We start from the raw sequence: 24,045 nt of genomic DNA, 5'->3' as shown, positions 1-24,045 counted from the left end.
TTAACATACAGTTCAAGAACATTATTAGTACGTGTAGGAACTGCGTATGTGATGGCAATCATGTGCAGATCTGTTACTGTGTGGAAACTGATGAACGTGTCACTTACTCCAGATATGACATAGAATACAGCGTTTGTTCTGGTGTCTTTTGATGTGACACACATTTCAAAAGTCCCAAGAACTTTCAATGGCTTGTTACTGTTGTAGGGGAAGATTTTTGTACTCCCTAGTTTGCAAAGGATGGGTCAGTCCTGAAATTTGTTGAATGTTTTATCTCCCATGACGTTGACAGATCTACAATGACCAATCTGAATCTATGAGAGCATCTGCTTTTGAGCAACCAGTGGTCACTGCCACACGTGGCTGGTTGCTGTGTCTAGAAGAGAGCACAAAGGTATATTCAGGGTCATCCATCTCTACATTGACTACATTCTTTCATCCTTTTGGTGTGGTTCACATATGTAGCACCCATTTGGTAGTATTGGTCTTAACAGTTGATTTTGCTGATGAGCGGCAAACGCGAGCAAATTGCTTGAGTTTCCCATAAGCTTTACACTGCTTGGCAGCAGCAGGGCATACTGTCTGGTGTGGATAAGTACTGTCACAGCGGAGCCATTGCTTGGACAAGTCATGATCCTGTTTGCAAGGTTGCTGTCATTGCTTTGCAGTTGGTTACCTGGCACATGAACAGTGAACATTGTTCACAGGAGTTGAGCTAAAGTGTGGCAGTTGCTGTTGGCAGCCTCAATTTCAGCAGCTCTGGACTCTGAAAGGGATAGCAATCTTGCTAACTCCTGCAGCTCTGACAGCTTTCTGTCTTTCTCGAGTGCTTTTCTGCATATTTGACTAGAGAGGCAACCTTCAGTTATTTTTGTTTTGATTTTCCGTTTGATATGTTTGACATCACCAAAGTCACATTTGATTGCCAGTTGTCTCAATCATGTGCATTATTGATCAGTTGTCTCATTTGCTTCTTGCTTGCTTCATCGGAAAATAATTGTTTCGTAAATTGCATTCTTCTTGGGCGTGAATAAATTGTTAGTGCATTTCTTTGCTGAGTCATAGAAGGCGTAATTGCCCAAAAATATTTTCCAATTCTTCACCTCCATAGTGGAGAATTGAGGTCTTTTTTTCTCTATCATTGATGATTCCAAAGCCCACCCACCATTATTCCCTCGAATCGTCACAGCCACTTCTGCCAATGTGAGTATGCAGATGATGGTTTGGAATGCACATCAAAATGTGATAGGCTGGGCATAGCCATTGCCGTCTTGATCGTCAGTGCAGTAATAGTGCATGATCAAGGATCCAGGATAACGATCCGAAGGCACAATCTCACAGATGTCGTCAAAAATAATAAGCAGGTGGAAGAAACAAATGCACATTTCGTGGGGTGCTACCTTCCTGCAATAAATTCTCCTCTCAGGTTTAAGCAGACCAAACTCTTGTATTGGTGTATGAGACAAAATGGCTGCCCTGCATTAACTGTACAAAGATACAAGGCCTGCTATGCCCTAACACTGTCCATATTTGACAATCTGCATTACTTGGAGTTTACAACTGAAAACACAGTGAATTATACCTGGCTATAAAGTAAATACAGATTACGCCCTCATCGCCATTGTAAGATCTCACATTGTAGATCTGCTATTATAAATCTCTGGAAGAAACAAATGGCACTGCATTCTGGATTGTTGCTATAAACTGAACCTTTATTATCAACACCCTCTAGTGGCACATTGTGTCTGCTACGCCAAGCATGTACCGTGGTCTTGGGCACCAAAATCTGTGCTGCCGACTGGCGTGCCAGTTTCCCAGCACCATATAGCCCTCGGGCCATTTTACTGGAGACGGGATGGGGGTGGGCAGGGCTACCTGCCTGCAAGCGGTGAGTAGCCAATCTAGCTAGTTAATAGCCTATTAAGTCTTATTTTCGGAATTTTCCATTTGGCCTCCAAGTCTCAGGAGGCCTCGGGGAACAGTGTAACTGCCTGGAGGTGGTCTCCCAGCAGCAGACCATTTCCAGTTCTCCAGGCAGGCTTACAGGCCCTCCCAACCTGCCTGACATCAGCTGTAGGCAGCCCTGTGGAGGTTCCCCCTCCACAGTGGTGGCCCGGGTGTTAAGGGCTTTTTTTTTTATTTTAAATTTTAACAAGTTGGAGGGAGGGTGCCTCCATCTTGGGGCGTCTTCTCCCTCACTTATCTGGAAAGGCAAACATCTGCTTCCTCTGTGCTGGAGGGCCTCTAATTGACACTCCAGCTTCGAGAGCCCGCCTGCCATTCTTAATTGCATGGCAAGCTCATCCTCTGGCCATTAATTGGCCAATTCGGGGAAAGTCACAGCTGGGTGAATGTTCCCCACACAGTCTAGGCGTGGGGCTCCCATTTGAGCCTAACATCAGGGTCCTGAAAACCACAGAAAATTCTGCCTTAAGTCTAAGGGTGTGATTATGTTGCTAGTGTCACAGATGAAATAACTTGATAACCGTGCTATGAGGTTAACTTGTTCTATTAGTTTTCAAACTGGAAAGTTTGGAATAGACTTTCTTTGATTAAATAGTCTGCCCATATTTGGGGGTAAATTATTACTACTCAGTAGTATTAATATAGTTGTCAAATCCCAGGTAACAGTATGAATAATCAACAGTACTGTCCATCCAAAAGTTCTCAACGTCTGTCATTTTGTAGGAGACATGCTTTTTGAGCCTATTGTAAATATTTGTAAATGAGTACACTCTAAATGTTGTTGAGCATAAATGTTGTCAAGCAGCTTTCTGATGTGATTATCATCATTAACTGGAAGCAGAGAATGTTTAATAACTACCCACTGTGCAGAATATACTGGTAGAGGATAAGCTTCCTTGCAATTTTGAAACACCAGTAGCTCAGGAGGATTAGGGTCTTATGTTGGGTGGTGGCAGACATTGCAACCTGCTGGAACATAACCTGTTGCCAGCTGGGCCTGGCAGCTACCCTTTATCAGTGGCTGTCAGTCAACACCACCCTCAATTCTTTGCCTCTGAATTGTGTCAGAGCTCTGCCTGAGACATTTGCAGAATCTTGCAATCAGCAGCCCACAAATGTATAGGACAGGTGACTGATTGTTTGCTAAGCTGACAATTATGCCAGATTTGCCACCGATGATGCCAGTTAGAATGAGCAGGCATTTGGGTTTGCGATCTGTCAAGCTTCCCACAGCGAAAGGGCATCATTGACTTCATGCACATGGCAATTAAGGCGCTCCCAGATCTCCCAGGAGCACTGATCAATTCCACTTCACTCCATTAATATGCAGCTATCATGCAACTACAGAAAGATGTTTATGCAGGTGTGTGCTGGATTGCCGGGCCCCTGCAATGATGGTTTCATCTTGCAGCAGTCCACCCTCCCTGGTCTCTTAACACCTCAAAGAAGACTTACTGGCTGGCTGCTCAGAGACGAGGGATAACCACTTAAAACGTGGCTGGTAGCACCCGTGCGGAACCCAACAATGAGATCTAGGAGCACTAAAAATGAAAGCCATATGACAACTAGATGTGTCACTGAGCAAGCCATCATTTTGCTGAAGATGCATTTCAGGTGCCTCAACAGATCTGGAGGTGCCCTTCAGTATGCACCAGCCAGAGTCTCCAGAATGGTTGTGTTATGCTGCGCTGTGCACCTCATTGCACAGCAGCAAGGTTTGAACTTGCAGGGGGAACAAGGTACAGAGTGCACAGCCTCTTCAGATGATTCTGATGAGGAGGAAGGTGATGTGGCCGATGCACCAGCAGCATGTATATTGCTGTCCAGGATGCCCTCATTATTGTGAGATTCACTTAAGTTCCACCAGGCCACCCATCTGACAGCCGCATACAGAAGCCAAGTGGCTTCTCTCAGTTCCCCCATCCCCATTCCACCAACACAAAGCAGTCCTACAAACAACCAAGCATCTCCTTCACAGCTCCCTATTGCTTGGCATTAATTCATGTCTCACCATTCATCACAAGTGAAAAGTCCATTTGCCAGGCAGAAACCAAAAATCAACAAGACGGGAAAGTGGTGAAAAGAAATAATGGTCTGGATTTTGCCATCGACCTTAAAAAAAAAAGAAGCTACCCACAAAGATCTGCCGATCTCTGTGGCATGGACTTACTTTTTCCCGATGTTAGTTTGAAGCTGGCGCCAAGTCAAGCGGATTTCCAGCCCTCCGACAACAGTGACATCATCAAGCAGTGTAAGCAGCCAATCATATTGAAGTATTCTCATAGGCAGCAATCCAGGAAGTAAAATGCACTGATCATTCATCACTTTTTATAAATTTGAAAGCGTGAAATAAAGATACAATATTAGAAGCTGAAATTTCATAAATAGACTTTAAAATCTTTTTATTACATTAAAGAAACTTTTATCATAATGGAACGATTTGACATTATACAAATATAAAATTAGTTTTCCAGAGAAAAGAGATTGCTCAGCAATAGTTATGGCTTAGTATGCTGTTTCAAAACCTCATTAGCAGGATGTAATTTTTTAACAACAATATCACAACATAAAAAGGGAAGTTTCCATCAGTTCAGTGATTTCTGAAAGATTTCTTTCCGTTGGGACTACAACAGTGCACTCTATGGAGTCACTGACAGCATTTTCTTGATTTCCACCTGTCACTGTGAATGTGTGGACGCCCACAGTTACTGTCAGCTTCATAGGGCAATGATGGCGAATGCTGCCAGCTTCACCATTGTTACAACCACAAAATCTGGGCCATAATATTTATGTGTCTCAAAAATAAAACAGAAGCTTATCAATCTAACATTGTGTAACATACCCTTGTACAACTACAAATCTTTACACTTCCTCTTCCTAGCATTTCTACATAGTGCAATCCATGTACCTTCCCCAGGAAATAGAGGCAGTCTGCACAGATTCCTGCTCTGACTACTGGGATGCTCTTGGTCAACATCTTCTGAGTTTTCGAGGCTGTGAAGCTCCCGACAAAGACTGCTCCATCTGCACCTATGCTGGGGTAGACTCAGTCATCGTTACATGAGGTAATGGTGTGAGTTACTGACTGAGGGGTGGTGATGTGGGACAACTGGTGAGAAGTGGAAGCACTTTAAGGTGAGTCCCCACTTACATGTCCTCTTTCACCATCATCCCTCTCATGGTCCATCTGCACTTTCCTGCTAGCAATGAACTGGAGAACACTTTGCTGCAGATCAGTGGGGCAACTAACAGCCAAGGTGAGGGTATCATGAATCCTATTGAAGGTGGCATTCATAGTGGGAGAACCATTGTTTGAAGGTCAGCATGCACTTGATTGATTGATGCATTTGATGCCTCATGCCCCTTGTCATGGCCAAAACCATTATCGCAAAGGGCTGGAACATCACGCCACTCATGCTTGAGATGGACTCCTCCACTCTCTCTACAAGCATGCACTGTGTGACTGTAATGCCTGTCAGTACATTGCACATTCTTCTTGTTGCTCCAGAAGTATCAGATGGTCCCTGAGATGCAGCATCTGTGTCCAGCAGAGCTGGTGTTCATGTCTCCTCCATCTGCTCTTGCTCACTTATGAGGTGTGAGTCACCAGGCGAAAACCCAACTATCTTCCTTACTGGTCCCACCGATGTGCAAACATCTGTGCTGGTGCATGGCCTGCATGAGTCCTGTGATGGTACACCCTCAGAGTGAGTGACCTCCTCTAAGGAATTGTCGTCGTCCTCCTGTACTTCATCCTGTGGGATTCTTCTTGGTCCTGTTGGAGATTAAAAAGGTGAATTAGGACTGTCAAGATGGTTTTAAGTGATCATTATGGACATGATCATATTTCACTCACTGTTGACATCATGCCAACATGAGTGAATGTTGTATGCCATGTTTAATTCTGTCACCACTTAGCTAGGAGGCCCCCATCTCCTGATCTCCAACAGCAAAGCATGTTGAGACTGTGTTGATGTCTATCACCACCTCCTCTGCAGCTCTCAGTTGAGAGATGGCTGGCCACCTCCGGTTTCCTGCCTCTCCCTCATGTTCTGTGCTTTCTTCTGCTGTGATGAATGAAAGAAGAGACCAGTGAGTGAGAGTAATGGCATGAGTTGAATGGATGGAGAGGATTTATTAAAGGTGACCATGAGGGAAAGTCATGACATTGCATAAAGATGAGGGTCAGTGTCAGTATTAGACAGACCAGACCAGATCAGACCAGACTGGGATGGATGTACCTGCAAGGTAAGTTGTGGTGTGAGGAGTGATATGCAGGTGTAGGCTTGTAAAGGCAGAGTGAGGGGATACAGTGAGATGGACATCAGGTTGTAGGTGAATATACTCACCTTTCCTGCCCTGCTTAGGGCATTAAACCACTTTTGGCATTGAAGCCACAAGCTTGGCACCATGCTCCCGCTGTGGATTTCATGAGCAACCTCCCTTGTTTCGCCTGCAAGCTCCTTCCTCCTGTCATTAGAGAAAAGTATTTCCCTGAGGGTCCTTACAGCCCGCAACATCACATCCTTGGAAGTGTCACTAAAATGAGGCACAGTCTTTGAATGTCTGCACTCTATTCTGCCAATTCCTTCTGTTGTGCTCCCAACTAAAAAATAAATAAAATTGCATGTTGTTATGACCGAACGCTCCAGTCACAGCCCCCAATCAAAATATATGATTCTGATTGTGGTGGGAGAAACGCACTGTTAATTCAATCCCGTCCCTCCACAGATTGCCTAACATATCATTTGAAACTTTCCAAATTAAAGAAAGACCCAGCCAAATTGTAACATCTATTAACTCCCTGAATGAGGCTAACCAAACCAGGTGTCTTTAAATCAACAAATTAACAGTTTAATTGGAAAAACTAAATTCTTAAACACTACTAAGATACAAACAACATATAAAATATCAAAGATTAGAGTCCTTGCGTATTACGCTCCTGCCGAAGTGAAATCTTCCAATATGGAATAGTCCAAGGTTGCTTGAAGTCCTCAAAGCCGTCCGATGGAGGAAGAAGAAAAGGTTCTTCAACAGTAGAACAGTCTGTAGTCTAATTCAGCAGTAAGCGATGCTTTCCTTCTCCAGTGATGAATTTCAACAATTAACAACTTGCAAACACTTTTGAATGAATCAATTTGGCTTTAGAATTTTTGAGGGATAAACGATTGTCACAGTCTAACTTCCCTTCCTTCAGTTTAAATTATCAGAGACCTCTGTTCCTTTCCTGCTGGTCCAACTGTCTGTCTGTGTTTGAGTTAGAACAGTCTGCTTCCACTATAAGCCAGTTCAAAATTAAATTGTAACAATGTATCTCTCGATTTCTGGTCCTGAATGGCTGTATCCCAGGCAACGAGAATGCACACTTTGACTCAGTTTTTAGCGCTTGCTGCCTTACAGCAGTACTGCTCCCTTTCCAGCCTTAAAGGCACAGCGTGTTCTTCCCAAAAAAAACTACAGAATCATAACGATGTTTGGAGTGCCCCTTTAAATACCAGAGTTGAAATTGACTGACTCATGCAGGTCATCATCATGCTGGCTCACATTAATTGGACAGGAAACCTGGAAATATGGCAATGAAGTGTCTGTGTTAAAAAGTCACTAACAGAAATGAGGCACTTACTTTCAGGTATCCTGCATGCTTCCGGATGCCCCTGCCCGTAATCCAAGTACGTTAGGAACTTACAATCCATTCCAATATCTTTTCCATCACTGATGTTAAGCTAACTAGTCTATAGTTCCTTGGACTTGTCCCATCTCCCTTTTTTAAATATAGTAATAGCATATTGTCCACCATTCCTCTTGCAGTATTCCATTTTCTAATGAATTGTTTTATATATGTGTAATAGTCCCTAACTTCTTTTAATATGAGCAGATGCAATCCATCCAGACCAGAGGTTTTATCCTCTCACTGTTGGATTAGTTTAGTTTATCAATTACCTATCGCCTTTCTATCTCTTTTTTTATTTATTTCTTCTAATGCCATGCCCACTTTGTTAACTATTCAATATTGCTGACATTTCACTATTATCTGTGTGTATTCCTTAAGGGTCCTAACCCTATTCTGACTTCTTTTGTTGTTTATGTGCTTGTAGAATACTTGACTATTATTTTTATATTTCTTGATAACTTAAATTTTAGTTCTGCTTTGTTTTGCTAATTGTTTTTGATTTCTTTCCTAACCTTTATGTATTCCTTTTCTCAGCCTCTCCTCTACTGTCTATGTACATAGTGTATGCCTTTGTGTTTAGTATTAATTTTACCCTTGTTGTTTTATTTTGATTACTGGCTAGTTTATTCTTGTTTTTTTTTAGTGAAATATTGTTCTGCTGAGCTCTATTGATCATTTTAAATATTTCCCACTGTTGTTCTTTTTGCCAACTTTTTTTCGTTTCCTAGGTTGCCAGCTGAGAGGAAAGATTGGCTTAATAAGCACTTTGGTTTTTCTTTTAAAAAAAAGTGGAAAGTGAAAGTGGAACTATAGGTATACCCAAGTAGGATGTACAAGAACCAGTACTGAAGATAAATATTCAACAGAATGTTGTTTGGTCCCTGTTCATTGTGCTTCAACATCATGCTTACAATTTAGAAACATTTGCTGTAGGATGTACCACATGTTTTGCTGACAACTTTGTATAATTTTGTACATTGCTATACACTTAACGATTTGTACATATGTTGTATAAAAAAAGATTGCCTTGGATTACTGGTGGTACATAGATTTTTAATAGCTGGGCAATTCACAGTGCATTGACATTGCCTAGATTATAACAGTTATGAAATAATGCAGTGCCAAATTGTTCTGTTTAGAAGTTCACAGTTAACAGGTAGCCATTTGCCAGAGAAAAAAGAATGTGTGTTTTGTGAATGAAACACCGAATTGTATTCTTAAGTGAAAGTTAATGTAATGCACCCATGTGTTCCGAACACACTTTAAAAAAAAAAGTACATATTTGGATGGTATTTATTGGAAATTTGGTTGCACACTATTTCAACCCACTGCCAGACCTCCACACATAATCTAGGCTGACATTTCAATTCACGACTGAGGAAGATCTTTATTGTCAGAGTGCTCATGTTGCTGAATAAGACATTAAACTGACGCTTTAGATAGATGTGAAGTTTCCCATGGCACGATTCAATATGGGTGGAACAAGTGTTGCTGTCCAACTTTCTTTCCTCAATCAATACTACAACAATAGATTAATTGGTCATTCGTCTCACTGCTGTTTCTGGGATCTTGCTGTGTGAAAATTAGCTCCAGTTGTGTATAAATCGTGTATAACAATAATCATTGCAGTGTGTCATTGTCTGTGAAGTACTTTGGGACATTTCCAAGAGATGTGATGAAGTAATGCAAATCTTTAATTTCCTTCATTTCTTCTATGAACATTATGTAACTAATTTCCTGCCCATCTCCACAACCCCAGACTGCTAAAATTATGCAACTCTTGACACGGATTTGATGATTTTGCATGATATACTGGTTAGTTTGTGTTATATTGAAAGAAGTGTCACAGATTTGTTCACTTCATAAATAATACATGTCAATCAGGATTAATTCGTAATTGAACGGAAAAATTTAACTTAAAAGCTGAATCTTGATAACTAGTTACAATGGTTGTACTGATTGCAGAAAGACTGTAATGCTCACTTTATATTATAGCACCACATATGGTAGAATTCTGATCATTATCAGCTCTCATCCAGTATTGGTCTAACGCTACTGTTACGATATCCGGTACAGTCTGCAGACCCAACTGCTTCCCAACTGCTGTTTCTGTGATCGAATCATTCCATCACTGGTGTTGTCTTTGGTGATTTCTGCTGCCAGTAACATCAATGTTCGTTGCACATTTGGACAGTCTACTGATGGCTATTCATGAAGTGATGTGTTGATAGCATAAAATAATCTTTTAGAAGCTGTTCTGCAATTGTTACAATCTGGATGTATTCCATATATTTTTCTTCGTGTCCAACACTTTCATGGGCAAGTCCTCACTGACTGCTAATGAAACATTACCTTATAAGATCATAAGATCATAAGAACTAGGAGCAGGAGTAGGCCGTCCGGCCCCTCGAGCCTGCTCCGCCATTCAATAAGATCATGGCTGATCTTTTCGTGGACTCAGATCCACTTACCCGCGCTCTCACCATATCCCTTAATTCCTTTATTGTTCAAAAAGATATCTACCTTAGCTTTAAAAACGTTTACTGAAGAAGCGTCAACTACTTCACTGGGCAAGGAATTCCATAGATTAACAACCCTCTGGGTGAAGAAGTTCCTTCTTAATTCAGTCCTAAATCTGCTCCCTCTAATCTTGAGGCTATGCCCTCTTGTCCTAGCTTCACCTGCCAGTGGAAACATCCTCTCTACTTGTATCTTATCTATTCCCTTCATAATTTTATATGTTTCTATAAGATCCCCCCTCATTCTTCTGAATTCCAATGAATATAATCCCAATCTACTCAGTCTCTCCTCATAAGCCAACCCCCTCAACTCCGGAATCAACCTAGTGAACCTCCTCTGCACCCTCTCCAGTGCCAGCACATCCTTTCTCAAGTAAGGAGACCAAAACTGCACACAGTACTCCAGGTGCGGCCTCACCAGTACCTTATACAGCTGCAACATAACCTCTCTGCTTTTAAACTCAATCCCTTTAGCAATGAAGGACAAAATTCAATTTGCCTTCCTAATTACTTTCTGTACCTGCAGACCAACCTTCTGCGATTCATGCACAAGGACACCCAGGTCCCTCTGCATAGCAGCATGCTGCAACTTTTTACCATTCAAGTAATAATCCTTTTTACTGTTACTCCTACCGAAATGAATGACTTCACATTTATTAACATTGTATTCCATCTGCCAGACCTTTGCCCACTCACTCAATGTATGTATGTTCCTCTGCAAAGTTTCACAGTCATCTGCACACTTTGCTCTGCCACTCATCTTAGTGTCATCTGCAAACTTTGACACCCTACACGTGGTCCCCAACTCCAAATCATCTATATAAATTGTAAATAATTGCGGTCCTAACACCGATCCCTGAGGCACACCACTAGTGACTGATTGCCAACCAGAATAGCACTCATTTATCCCCACTCTCTGCTTCCTGTCAGTCAACCAATCCTCTATCCATGCTAATACTTTACCCCTGACGCCATGCATCCTTATCTTATGCAGCAGCCTCTTGTGCGGCACCTTGTCGAAGGCCTTTTGGAAATCTAGGTACACCACATCCACTGGGTCCCCATTGTCCACCTTGCTCGTAATGTCATCATAGAATTCCAAAAGATTTGTCAAGCATGACCTGCCCTTCATGAACCCATGCTGCGTCTGCCCAACGGGACAATTTCTATCGAGATGCCCTGCTATTTCTTCCTTGATAATAGACTCAAGCATCTTCCCCACTACAGAGGTTAAGCTAACCGGTCTATAATTCCCCATCTTTTGTCTACCTCCCTTTTTAAACAGTGGCGTCACATCTGCTGTTTTCCAATCTGCTGGGACTACCCAGAGTCCAGCGAATTTTGGAAAATTACCGCCAGTGCACCTGCTATTTCTCCCGCCATCTCTTTTAGTACCCTGGGATGCATTCCATCAGGGCCAGGAGACTTATCAATCCTTAGCTCCATTAGCTTGCCCAACACTACCTCTTCCGTAATAATGATTGTTTCCAGGTCCTCACCTACGTTCGTCTCTTTGTCAATTACTGGCATGTTATTAATGTCCTCCACTGAGAAGACCGATACAAAATACCTGTTCAATGCCTCGGCCATTTCATCATATCCCATAACTAAATTCCCCTTCTCATCCTCTAAAGGCCCAACGTTTACTTTAGCCACTCTTTTTCGTTTTATATATTTATAGAAACTTTTGCTATCAGTCTTTATATTATGCATGAAATACTCTGAGACAGAGCGAACAACAAACCCATTTGCTATTCAGGTAGGCACAGGAAACAATAAGCATTATCACCATATCCTTCAAATATTTCTTAATAATGGACAAGTAATAGTCTGATGAACTGTGGGCAAGAAATTGGGCTCAGTAGCTACCGGTGCCGCTCGGGACCAAAATAGTGCCTGATGTTTGTGTGCACCTTTCTGCCGTGAATTTTGCTGGATGCTGTCTTGGTGAAGTGTTAGCACACATGCATATAACATCTGCCCGAAGTATGCAGAGCAGACAGATCATGATGTCAATCAGCATGCAAATACCAGTATTCCTATTTTGGAGCTCAGTGCTTCCCTCTCTTAACCTTATGCAGTTGAATACGAGTTAAGCTGCAGGAAGGATCCCCCCCCCCCACCCCACCCCGTCCCCCACCACTGCTATTTAAAGGAATAATCAGTTACTTACAAGTTAGTTTTTGGTTGCTTTCTTCTGGCTGTTTCTACTATTCTACAGGTATTTGGTGATTTCTGTCATTCTGCAGTGTGTCAAGTGCTGAAGGACCTTTTGCTGACATCAAGGCTTCTAACAAACCAGTTGCTCCCAGACATGGCATTCCCCTTGGAATACTGCATGAGGTGGGAGAATGAGCAGAGGCCACATGGAGCAGGACAAGCTGCTAGAAGACAGAGGATGGGGTGGGGGGAGCAGGGCACTCAGCAGGAGGCCATTTCTGCCCAGGGTGTTCAGGGAGTAATTCTCTGACCTGAACCTCAGTGAGGAATAAGGTGTGAGCTGCACTTCAGTAAGGACACCCACACTGAAATCTGCCACCTGCTGCAGCCACAACTGCAACCTCTCAGCAGGGCAAGGACCACATTGCCAGTGGCTGTCAAAGTGACCATGGCGAGGAACTTTAATGCATCTGATTCCTTTCAGGCTGGAGCTGGAGACGTTTGTAACATTGTTTGCCATCCATTGTTGCATAAGGGAGATCACTGAGGCTCTCTATTCAAAGATAGTTAATAACATTTATTCCCTCTTGCCAGAGACCAGCAGGTGGAGGGAACACATGATTTTGCTAGGTTTTCCGGTTTCTCCATGGTGCAGGTTGCCATTGACTGCACACACACTGGTGTGCGGCCACTGCACATCAAATCTGCCAATTACAGGAACCGAAAGGGATTTCACTCTTTCAACGTCTGGTGGTGTATGACCATAGGCAGCAAATTATGGAGGTCAATGCCCAATATCCTGGCAGCAATCGTGATGCCTTCATTCTGTGGTAGTCCACTGGCGGAGTGGCAGGGGTGGGAGGATGGATGCTGTCACCCTGAGAGAAGACAGAGGTTTGTGCTCCATGGAGCCACTGCCACTCCCCTGGGGTGGTGCCTCAGGGCTATGACTGCTATGACACCCTTTGAACACTGTAGTCCACAGCCATAATGGCAGCAAGCCGACCTTACATGACAGCAGTCTGAACTTTCACTGGAGTAGTCAATGTTAGGTGGCCTCTGCTATTCCGCAATGGAAGTTGTGACATCGGACATCAGATGCTGCATCATGGTTGGGTCCACAAGTGCATTAATGGAGTTTGCCACCACTTTGATGCTGGAAAGGATGGTATCCAGGCTCTTTGCAACCTGTGCCAAGTTGATGTTAGGACCCTCCATCCTCCTTGACATTGACCACAGGCTTGCTGGCAGACTTTCCAACGCTCCAGGCATTTTGTTGTGCATACCAATCGTACTTTTTTTTTGTATGCTGCTCCATTTAAGTCCTCATACGAGTGCTCTGCAGCGGAAACTGTGTGTGATTGCACCTTCCGGCGAGCTGACACCTCCGCAATGCTTGCCCCCTACCCTGGCTTCAGCTCACTCATGGCCAGTGTCTCACCACATGCCGATCCTGCCTCTAATTTATCCTCATAAGACATGGGCACTGTCAATATCTGAGCTGGTGGCTGCGAGTGTGAAATCAAGGGAAAGTGCTATGTCTATCACTCTCTTCTTGCTGTTCCTTCACTGCCTGGCCAGGTTGCACCTCTTGTGCCTTTTTCATTTCAGATGCTCGAGGGTATGGCTGGGGTACAGGGAGGGGTTAAAGTAAGAGGTGTATGCTTACACTGTCTTCAGCTTGTAAATCAGAAGAGAATGTGGAGTGAGAAGTAGGATTAGGAATGAGTATACTGTCATCCTCAATGGTTTCAGCCCCGCTGCAGGCCACGGCCTCAACAATGGCTCTCCCAATAATGGCCAGCACTATCTTTCCTGCTGCCACCTTGATGAGAGGGAGGTGTCAGTGAGTGTGGTGCAATGTGTTTGGGTGATGTGGCTATCACAGTTGAATAGCTGACAGTGTGTGCAAGATGTGGGTGTGAGGCTTGAAGCAGTGCTGAGTGTGTGAGGGTGAGGTGAAGCATGAATTTCAGGTTTGAGTCCTGATTGATGAAGATTGTTGGTTGGTAGGCAGGTGATGCAGATATGATGAATTGAGCAGTGTCTGAGGCTAGTGGTGCAGGTGGTAGGATATGGGCATTTGAGAATGCATTCACTGACCTTGACCAGTTGCATGAGGTCACTGAACTTCTTGCGGCACTTCATCTGGGTCCTCAGGGCTTGACACTTGGCATTGACTTCCACAGCTATCTGCTCCCACTGCCTTCTGACTGTGTGTCTGGAGGGCCTCTTGGTCCCCTGTGGATGCAGGATATCTCTCCTCCTTTCCACCTCTTCCATCAAGGCCTCCAGCGCAGCACCTGCAAACCTTGGAGCCCGCCCTCTCCCATATTGTGCCATTTCTCACTGTTCCTCAGGAGGGATTCATGTCCTGTACGACTCCCAGCACCTTTTCCAATCACAAAGCAGCTCCCCTTTCAAGAGCTATAGAAGTAGTGCTAGGCAGTCACAATATTGTGCACCCTACTGATGCATGTAGCCAATGAATAGTGCAGTTAGTGCAGGCATACCGTAGATATCAATATAGTGAGCAGGCAGCATGACACTAGTGGGCTACCTGCATTTCAATCAACAGCCATGGGGTTAACTTGCATTCCCTGCGCCTGTTTTTGGGGGCTATCTGATTTGGTCCCCAAGATATCTTAGCTCCAAACAGGCTTATTAATAAGTAAAATTAAACAGAAACAAGAATATTTGGACGGCATGTTTCATTTGATTACAACGTCACAAGATTTCCCATCATTCACCAATTTGTTTCAGAATTATGCAGGCGAGCTTTTAATCCATATAGGGCCCGATGCTGGGACTTCTCAGTGAACGATGTAGTGGGGATAAAGTTTATCTTTTTAAGTGTTTATAAAGACGATGGAGCAAAACATTGGCTTCCAAAAGCCAGTGACAGACAAAATATATGTGGAGGCAGGAAATGGTATGCCTTGCCAGGGAATGGAGTGGTGCAGCACCCAAATGCATTGTTTGATGGTAACCAAATGAATGTACTACTGCATGGATGTGACGTGGGTTGCCTTAGGCACTCTTTCCCCAAAGAAAGCAATGCAGTTAGTGGCTGGACTCAACAATGGGCTCGATATGATGGGCCCCCCAGAGATGGGCTAGAAGACAGGGGGCCCATGGAACTGTGGCCAGGGTGGAGGGCTCATCGCCTTCCCGTTGTGCCACAATTAAGTCGGAGGGCAGGAAAGGCCAACAATGGGGGCCCTTAAGAGGCCAATTATAAGCCACTTGGGGGCCTCTTCCCACCGCTGCTGGAATTAAGCCAGCAGTGGGGCCGGGCCTCTGCCACACAGGGAGGTCGTCCAGTGAGGTGGGGGGGGACTCTCCTCCGTGGACAACCTGTGTCCTCTCCCATCCTCCCTCCCCCCATCACCGGGGACTGCCAGACTGGCCCCGGCGACTCCACCTCACTTACCAGCGCTGGGCCTGGATCCAAGGCCTCCTGTAGAACCAGCAATGGTGCTGCCGGTGCTACTGAATTGCTGGCTCCCTGATTAGCCGGTAGCTCTGAGAGGCGGGATCCCAACATTGGGCAGTTAGTTGCCCAGGCATTGTTGAATAGAGCCAGGGTGGGGGTGGGGGTGGCCTCCCAAGGGCTGAGGCAGGGTTCCCACTGCCTTTTCGGCCTGGTGCCGGGAGCCCCACCGGCTCCACTAAGCCCAGCCCAGTGTATGCAGCATCTGCAGAACTGGGAAAAGATATTGAAGATGATGGAAGCTATAAAGCTAAGCTTGCCAAGTAGCAGCTATTCACATATTATTTGGAAAATAAGAATCTAACTGGGATACAGGAGCAAAGGAATCTGGAAGTACAAACACACAAATCACTAAAAGTAGCGACACAGGTTAATAATGCTTTAAAATGCAGAACCAAGCACTGGGATTTATTTCTAGAGGCATAGAAGTGAAAAGTAGAGAAGGTATGCCAACCTTGGATAGACCACACTTGGAGCTCTGGTTGCCATATTATACAAATGTTAGAGCCCCTGGAATTTTACAAGGATGATACAGGACTGAGAGGTTACACCTATTAGGAAAGGATGAACAGGCTTGGTTTCTTTTCTCTTGAAAAGGGAAGGGTGAGGGTGACCTGAAAGAGGTCTTTAAAATTATGAAAGATTTTGATAGAGTAGACGTAAAGAGCATTTACAATTGTGGGGAAGAGCAAAACTAGAGGCCATTAATACATGATAGTCACCAAGAAATCAAATAGGGAATTCAGAAGAAACCTTTTTATCAGAGATGGTGAGAATGTGGAACTTGCTACCACAAGGAGTGGTTGATCCAAATAGCATAGATGCATTTAAGGGGAGGCTAGATAAGCATTTGATGGAGAAGGGAATAGAGGGTTATGCTGATACAGTTAGGTGAGGAAGGATTTGAGAAGGCTTGAATGGAACACAAATGCTGGTATGAGCTGATTGCGCAGAATGGTCTGTTTCTGTGCTGTATATTTTATCAACCATGTATTTGCTCAAGGATGAGTTTCAGTGTTGCTGTGAAATTTGTTGCACACTTACTACTAGCCCCAATGCACTTGCAGATGTTGGACAACTGTACCATATTCTAGGGGGCTGAATTTTAAGGAGCCCTTGATGTCATGATCCATGGCGGGGTGGGGGGGGGGGGGGGGTGGTGCCTGAAGATGGCTCCGGTTGAGGCCCGCCACAGACCTCGATGCCAGCAGGGCCTGGCTCGATCCGCTCGGCGGCGGGGCACAGTGGCGGCATCCCCGCCACTCGGTGACGGGAACCACAATGAACATATGCAAATTAATAAAAGTAATAGATATACATATACTTACGACTAATCTTCATGGCCCACCACGCTATTCGGCCTGGCAGCTGGCACTTCAGTGCCTTCGGATCCCCATCCAGGGAAACTAGGCACCACAGTGGTGGGGAGGGGGGAGGAGGTAAATATATCAGTGTGGGAGGTGGGTGAATGGGGTCAAATTAACCTCATCGGTGTAGGGGATGGTGGGAAGAGTTGCACTTTAAACTTTGTGCAGTTTGGAGGGGGGGAGAAGGTCAGATGGTAAAGGTAAGTGTTTTGAGGGGAACGGCAAATAGTTAATGCAATTGTTATTGCGGGGGGGGGTTGTGAGAGGGGCAAAAGAAATGTATTTATTTTATTTTATTCAGCACGTTTTCAAATATTTAACTAAGCCGGTAGAGCTGACTGCCCTTTAAAACTGGAGTCAGCACCTGCGCACAGGGAGCTGACTCCATTGCTGAGGACAGACATCCTTCCCTCTCCATGTGATTGGGGGGAGTGGGGGGGGGTGCTTGCCCCAGCTATTTAAATGAGCTGCCGCGCTTGGAGCTCACCGAAATCAGCGGCGAGCTCATAATATCCAGCCCCTTGTATTAGTAAGAAAGGAGATGAAATTGTTGCCTTTGAATAAGCTGGGTTTACAGGCCATAAGGAATTTACTGGAGGTTTACATTATGATTAGGTGGAAGCACTGACTGTTCAATTTGCTGCTTCCTGCTTGCCCAAATACTGCTGGTGGCACTGATAACACCAGGCAGAGAGTTCCCGCTAGAATGATTTAGGGCAGTTGAATTAATCAGGGCAGGTCTTGGATCTGCCACAAAGTAATTCTGCACTCCTTTAGGGTACCTTTATTGGTCTGAAATGTGCCTCATTTATATTGGAGATGGATTTCAGATCAGGCAACAATAAAAACATGTTTTTTTCAAAATCATAATTGCAGCAAATTTCCTGACCAGGGTTCTTTCCTGGTGTTGAGAGTAGGTCATAACAGAATTAAAACATTTATGGTTAAAAAAAAGTAGGCTGCATTGGCTAGTGTCACTGGCGGCAGCCGTTATTTGCTGGTGGTGGTAACTGCGCCTCTACCAAAGGGAGAAAACCTCTTGATCAGTTTCCATGCTGACAGAGGTACGAGCGTTATCTATTTTATATTACAGTATTGCTGTTGCAGTTCGGGCTGCCAGTGGCAAACAGTGATGTAATATAAATAAAGTCTAATTGTAGCATGACTGCAGAATTGAAATATTTCAGAGTCTATTTTCTTTCTTTCTTTCATTTCCTCCTTGCCCTTCAAGTTAAATCTGGATGTAAAGTTGAGTGCAAGTAGCTTGCAGTTTACATTTTAATGCAAAATTCTAAATTGACAACTGGAAACAAAAAGTAGAAGTTCAAATGTAACTGGAATGCTGGGAGGGCAGTATACCAGACAATTTTTATTTCCAGTTATCTTGTCATTCACTGTTGAAATCTGGGAGAGGGAGTATTGAACTTGGTATCAACATTGATACATTACTTTAGTCATTTTGAAGCACAACAGAATTACTAAAACAAACAGGAGCAAAGTGATGGTTATAATCACTGGCACATAGAATGGATGTTACTGGTTTAAAAATAAAAAATAAAATTTCCTTGCTTGTTGAATTTCTGTCTCATCCCTTTCTAAAAGATTTTCTTTATTTTTGGAAAGAAAGTGAACAGGGTCAGTGTGCATAGGAAAGGTCTACAATTTACCACCAAGCATTCTTTGTATTATAGCTGGGTGTCAATTAAAAGAAGTTGGAGAAAAAAGATTGTCAGGTGACACAAGAGGTGAGCTCCCTCATACTTAATCAATAGCTATACAAAGTGAGAGGTATGGAGGGACAAGGTACAAGAGTGAGCATAAACCAACATGACACTCGCAACAGATACACATAGTATTTGCATCCTAGTGCACAGAAAAAATGTAAACAGAAAGCCAAAAACTTCAGAGGCTGGAAAGTTGAGTCAAAAACAGAAAATGCTGGAAACACTCAACGCCAGTCAGGATCTGCAGAGAGAACAGAGAAATTAATGTTTCAGGTTTGGATCTTTCATCAGAACTGGAATATATTACAGATGAACAGCATTTAAGAAGCAACAGAACAAAAAAAAGGGGAGGCACAACACACACACATACAAGAGAAGACATTGAATGATCTGTAAAGTTTTTAGGTGGAAAATGAGAAATAGTGAAAACAGCTGAAGTGATATTAATATAATATAATGGGATAGATCTCAGTGCAGTAGTGTAGAACAGATGACATTGAGTCAGCAGCCCGGTTTTCATCTCTCCTGATTTTTATTTCCATTGACTTTGAACAAAGTCAATAGCAATCCCAATAGGAGGCATAATGAGAGAAACCTCAATAAATTCTGAGCTCAACATGCTGCTGAGCTCTTGCTCCACTACCTTTGGATCCATCCCTCTTTTCTGGCCAGGCGGTCCATTTCCCCCCCTCCCCCTACCCCTCCCTACACATCCATCTTCAGTTTCCCTGATCGACCTAGACCCCTCCCTCTGGCCTCATCCTCTCTTGATCAGAATGTAACCCTGGAGCTGATGAAGAGGTGTGTTGATTATTGGGGATCTTTTCAGTAATGAGTAGCAAAAAGAAACAGTATAATGTATAATACAATGTATAAATTAAGACTATAATGTTCAAAGATGAATAAAGCAGTCAAGTTTCACAATTAGCATTTCAGAGAGTGAAAAGAATCTCCTATAAATTATGCTACTTAATTTTAAAGGATATAAAATTTATACAAATTCTCCTTGTACAATGGAAATTATGGTAGCTGAGGAAAAATACAGTTGTTTTCTTTGGTGTTCCATGAATACCAGCAGCACAACTTGAGATCAGTCTTGGATCTGGTTAGCACTCTTGTGTTTGCTGCACAAAATTGCAATCTGATCATTAGTTCAAGTGTTTTGCTTAGTCAGTCTCAAGACTGTATTCACCAGGCAGAGGCTGAACTTAAACACACCTATTGAGCTTCAGTCACTTTGCAGAACAAATTATAAAGATGTGTCAGTTATATTCAGCCCTGGGAGATGTTTGGGGTTGACGAGGTTAGTTACTCAGGAACTTGTCAATAGTGAGTAGTTGAGAAATACACTATAATGGTATATTTCCAAGTCCTTGTTTATGCCATGAGAGAAGCTGATAAATATGTCACACTGGGAAAGTCAAGTGGAAATATATTCCATGTAAAAAAAAATGTGTTGAAATCCAATCAGGCTACAGGTAGATGGGATAAAAACAGAAAGTGCTGGAAATACTCAGCAGGTCTGGCAGCATCTGTGGAGAGAGAAGCAGAGTTAACGTTTCAGGTCAGTGACCTTTCATGAGAACTGGCCACTGACTTGAAAAGTTAACTCTGTTTCTCTCTCCACAGATGCTGCCAGACCTGCTGAGTATTTCCAGCACTTTCTGTTTTTATTTCAGATTTCCAGCATCTGCAGTATTTTGCTTTTATTATGCAGGCAGATGGGAACATGCAGCTGCAGCTGCCACATTGGAAAGGCCGGTTCTAGCAGAACAGAAGGACTGTTAACCTGCTAAATTTTTTCAGACTTTTTTATTTGTAAGGTTTGCAGACAGTAGTGAAAAAATAAAAATGAAAAGAGCTTAGCAAGCTATGCATACATCAGAGCATTGCATACAACAGAGTATTTAAAGAGGAGGTAGATAGATTTTTGAAATATCGGAGTTGAGGGCTATGAGGAGCTGGCATGAAAGAGGAGTTGAAGTCTGGGGCAGATCAGCCATGATCTTATTGAATGGCGGGGCAGGTTTGAGGGGGTGAATGGCCTACTCCTGCTCCTATTTCTTATGTTCTTATGTTCAACCAAGCCCATATGTTGCGAGCCTCATATAAAAACTTTAGCGGTACAGCCAGCAACACCCACATCCCAGGAACGAATAAAAAGAAGAATAGTTAACATTAGTTTCCACATTATGGAGACGGGTGGAAGGGTAAAACTGCTATGTTAATCTGTCAATTGATAGTACATCATCTTTGTTTTCAAACAAAGTATCAACATTGTTTCAAAATAGTATCAATGAAGTCACACCATTACATTAATAAATGAATGTAGTTATATTATTCAGTGTTTGACATTGAAGTTTATGCAACAAAGCAATTTATATGGGAAAAGACTTGAGCTTCATTATTGTTTATTTTTTGTTACAGGTCTTTCCAGATGCACACAGTAAAAGTATAAAGCCGGTAGGGAAATTATCTTTGTGAAGCATCCCATGGCTCCAATAAAGCGCAATTGGTTTTGGACATTTTTAGTTGGTGTTCTGGGGTTTGTTGTGGTGGTCGTAGGAGATGGGAGCAGTGAGTCATCTATTTCACTGGAGCACCTGCAGTGTCAGCGAGCAGAGCATCCCGTTGTAACTCATAGAGGTGAGTACAATGCACTCTGTCAGCAGAGAGAACGGGAGGTCGAATGATGCAATTTTACAGAATTGCTGTTTTTGTATGAGAAATAATTTCTTTGAAAACCTGTCAAATAGAATACAGTTTTCTATTGAGTATAGCTAATGAAGTTAAAATGTGATATACTGCTGAATTTGTACAGAGGAGAACCCTCCTTCTGCTGACACCCTAAAGGAAAAATGTTGATGATTTATTTTGCCTGTCAGAGTAAGTGTTGTTTGGATTTAGAAGCAAAGTATTTTCTCATTTTAGGCACCTAAATAATTTTTGATGTGTGCTCCAGATGAGAAGCATTGCCTGCCATTCTATGATTCTGTGGGCTATGGGGAAAAAGCAGGCGGGTGGGACTAGCTGAGTTGCTCTTACAGAGAGCCAGCATGGACACGATGGGACGAATGGTGGCCTTCTGTGCAGCAACCATTCTGTGATTCTATGAGTATATATGGGAAAAGTGTCAACGATTAAGTTGATAGATTTTGGTCAGACAAGGGTATTAAAGGTTACAGAACCAAGATGGAGTTGAGATGCAGCTCAGCCATGATCTAATTGAATGGTGGAACAGGCTTGAAGGGCTGAATAACCTACTGCTTTTGCTATCGTCTCCCTGCATGTGCAATCTCCTCTAGCACTATACCCCACCCCACTACCAAATGTTTTGTTCTGCTAATTTTAGCGTCTCCTGCATCCCTCCCTTATTCATCCGATCATTGTGCCTTCAGCCACTTAAGTCCAACTCTCTGGACTTGCCTCCCTAAACCCTACCACCTCTTCATCTCCCTTTCCACCTTTAAGACCCCACTAAAAATTCATCTCTTTGACCAAACTTTTAGCTTCCCTTCCTAATATCTCTTTTGGCACAGAATTTATTTTTCCCCGTATGCCTCTGCGAGGCTCCATAAGCCGATTTTCCGTGTTAGAGATGCTCTATAAAAGCAAGTTATTGTTATTTCTTTCTGTTAGCCTATCCCATTATTCCTCTTTTCATGCTGATTCTGTGGGATGAATTTTATCAGCGCTTTAGGGACGGGCAGGAAGGCCGGGTTGGACTGCCCGATGCCTTCCCGACGCTGTCCAATTTTGTCAGGGGTGGGACAGGTCAAGGCTGGTCTTTCTGCCCAGAGACCATTTGAGGCCCTTAGGACCTCTTCCCACCACTGCTGGTATTTTAGCAGTGGGGGGTGGGGGGGTGGTGGGGGCTGTTGTGGCGGTGGCAGGGGGTGGAGGGTGGTGAAAGATCTGCCGTGAGGAGGCAGCCTCCTTGCAGGCTGGGGAGAGTCCCCTCCTGCTTGGCTTGGGCAGTCTGTGGCCCAAGGAGGGCCCTGGCATTAAAGGCTGCCCCTGCGCCAAAACCCCCTCCAGTCCTCAACAACTACCCATCCCCAGGTCCTGATGGACTTCATCCTATGGTCTTAAAAGAAGTAGCTGCTGAGATATTGGATGCATTGGTTTTAATTTTCCAGAATTCCCTAGATTCTGGAAAGGTCCCATCAGATTGGAAGATAGCAGATGTAACTCCGCTATTCAGGAAAGGAGGGCGGCACAGTGGCGCAGTGGTTAGCACTGCAGCCTCACAGCTCCAGGGACCCGGGTTCGATTCCGGGTATTGCCTGTGTGGAGTTTGCAAGTTCTCCCTGTGTCTGCGTGGGTTTTCTCCGGGTGCTCCGGTTTCCTCCCACAAGCCAAAAGACTTGCTGGTTGATAGGTAAATTGGCCATTATAAATTGTCACTAGTATAGGTAGGTAGTAGGGAAATATAGGGACAGGTGGGGATGTTTGGTAGGAATATGGGATTAGTGTAGGATTAGTATAAATGGGTGGTTGATGGTCGGCACAGACTCGGTGGGCCGAAGGGCCTGTTTCAGTGCTGTATCTCTAATCTAAGACAGAAAGCAGAAAACTACAGGCCAGTTATATATGTCTGTCATAGGGAAAATGCTGGAATCTATTATTCAATGCAAATCTCAATGCAATCAGGCAGAGTCAGCATGGTTTTGTAAAAGGGAAATCGTGTTTAACTAATTTATTAGAGTTCTTTGAGGAAGTAACAAGCAACGTGGATAAAGGGGAACCTGCAGATGTGGTGTACTTGGATTTCCAGAAGGCATTTGACAAGGTGCCACATCAAAGGCTACTAAACAAAATAAGAGCCCATGGTATCAGGGGAGTACCATATTAGTATGGATAGAGGATTGATTAGCTAACAGGAAACGGAGAGTTGGAATAAATGGGTTGTTTTCAGGTTGGAAAGTTGTAACTTGTGGCGTGCCACAGGGAAAGCTTGGACAGGTTGGGTCTGTATTCATTTGAGTTCAGAAGGATGAGAGGTGATCTTTTTGAAACATATAAGATCCTGAGGGGACCTGACCTGGTGGAAGTTGAAAGGATGCTTGTGGGAGAGACTAAAACTAGGAGGCACAGTTTAAAAATAAGGGGCCTTCCATTTAAGACAGAGATGGGGAGAATTTTT

General features: G+C 43.6%; 1 protein-coding gene across 2 annotated transcripts in view; it reads left to right on the top strand.

Moving 5' to 3' along the window:
• sema5a (sema domain, seven thrombospondin repeats (type 1 and type 1-like), transmembrane domain (TM) and short cytoplasmic domain, (semaphorin) 5A) overlaps positions 1-24,045 on the top strand; it is a 333,948-nt gene that overhangs the window by 121,616 nt on the left and 188,287 nt on the right. For both annotated transcript variants that reach the window (XM_068010212.1, XM_068010220.1), the window contains one exon: positions 21,327-21,545. In XM_068010212.1, the coding sequence (XP_067866313.1) occupies positions 21,392-21,545 (154 nt within the window). In that variant the 5' untranslated portion in view covers positions 21,327-21,391. The remainder of the gene's footprint in view (positions 1-21,326; positions 21,546-24,045) is intronic.

The sequence above is a fragment of the Heterodontus francisci genome, chromosome 2 (genome assembly GCF_036365525.1).
Source record: "Heterodontus francisci isolate sHetFra1 chromosome 2, sHetFra1.hap1, whole genome shotgun sequence".
In the NCBI taxonomy this organism is placed as follows: Eukaryota; Metazoa; Chordata; class Chondrichthyes; order Heterodontiformes; family Heterodontidae; genus Heterodontus; species Heterodontus francisci.
The sequence above is the reverse complement of the archived record's forward strand: the minus strand, read 5'-3'. Positions and strand labels throughout refer to the sequence as shown.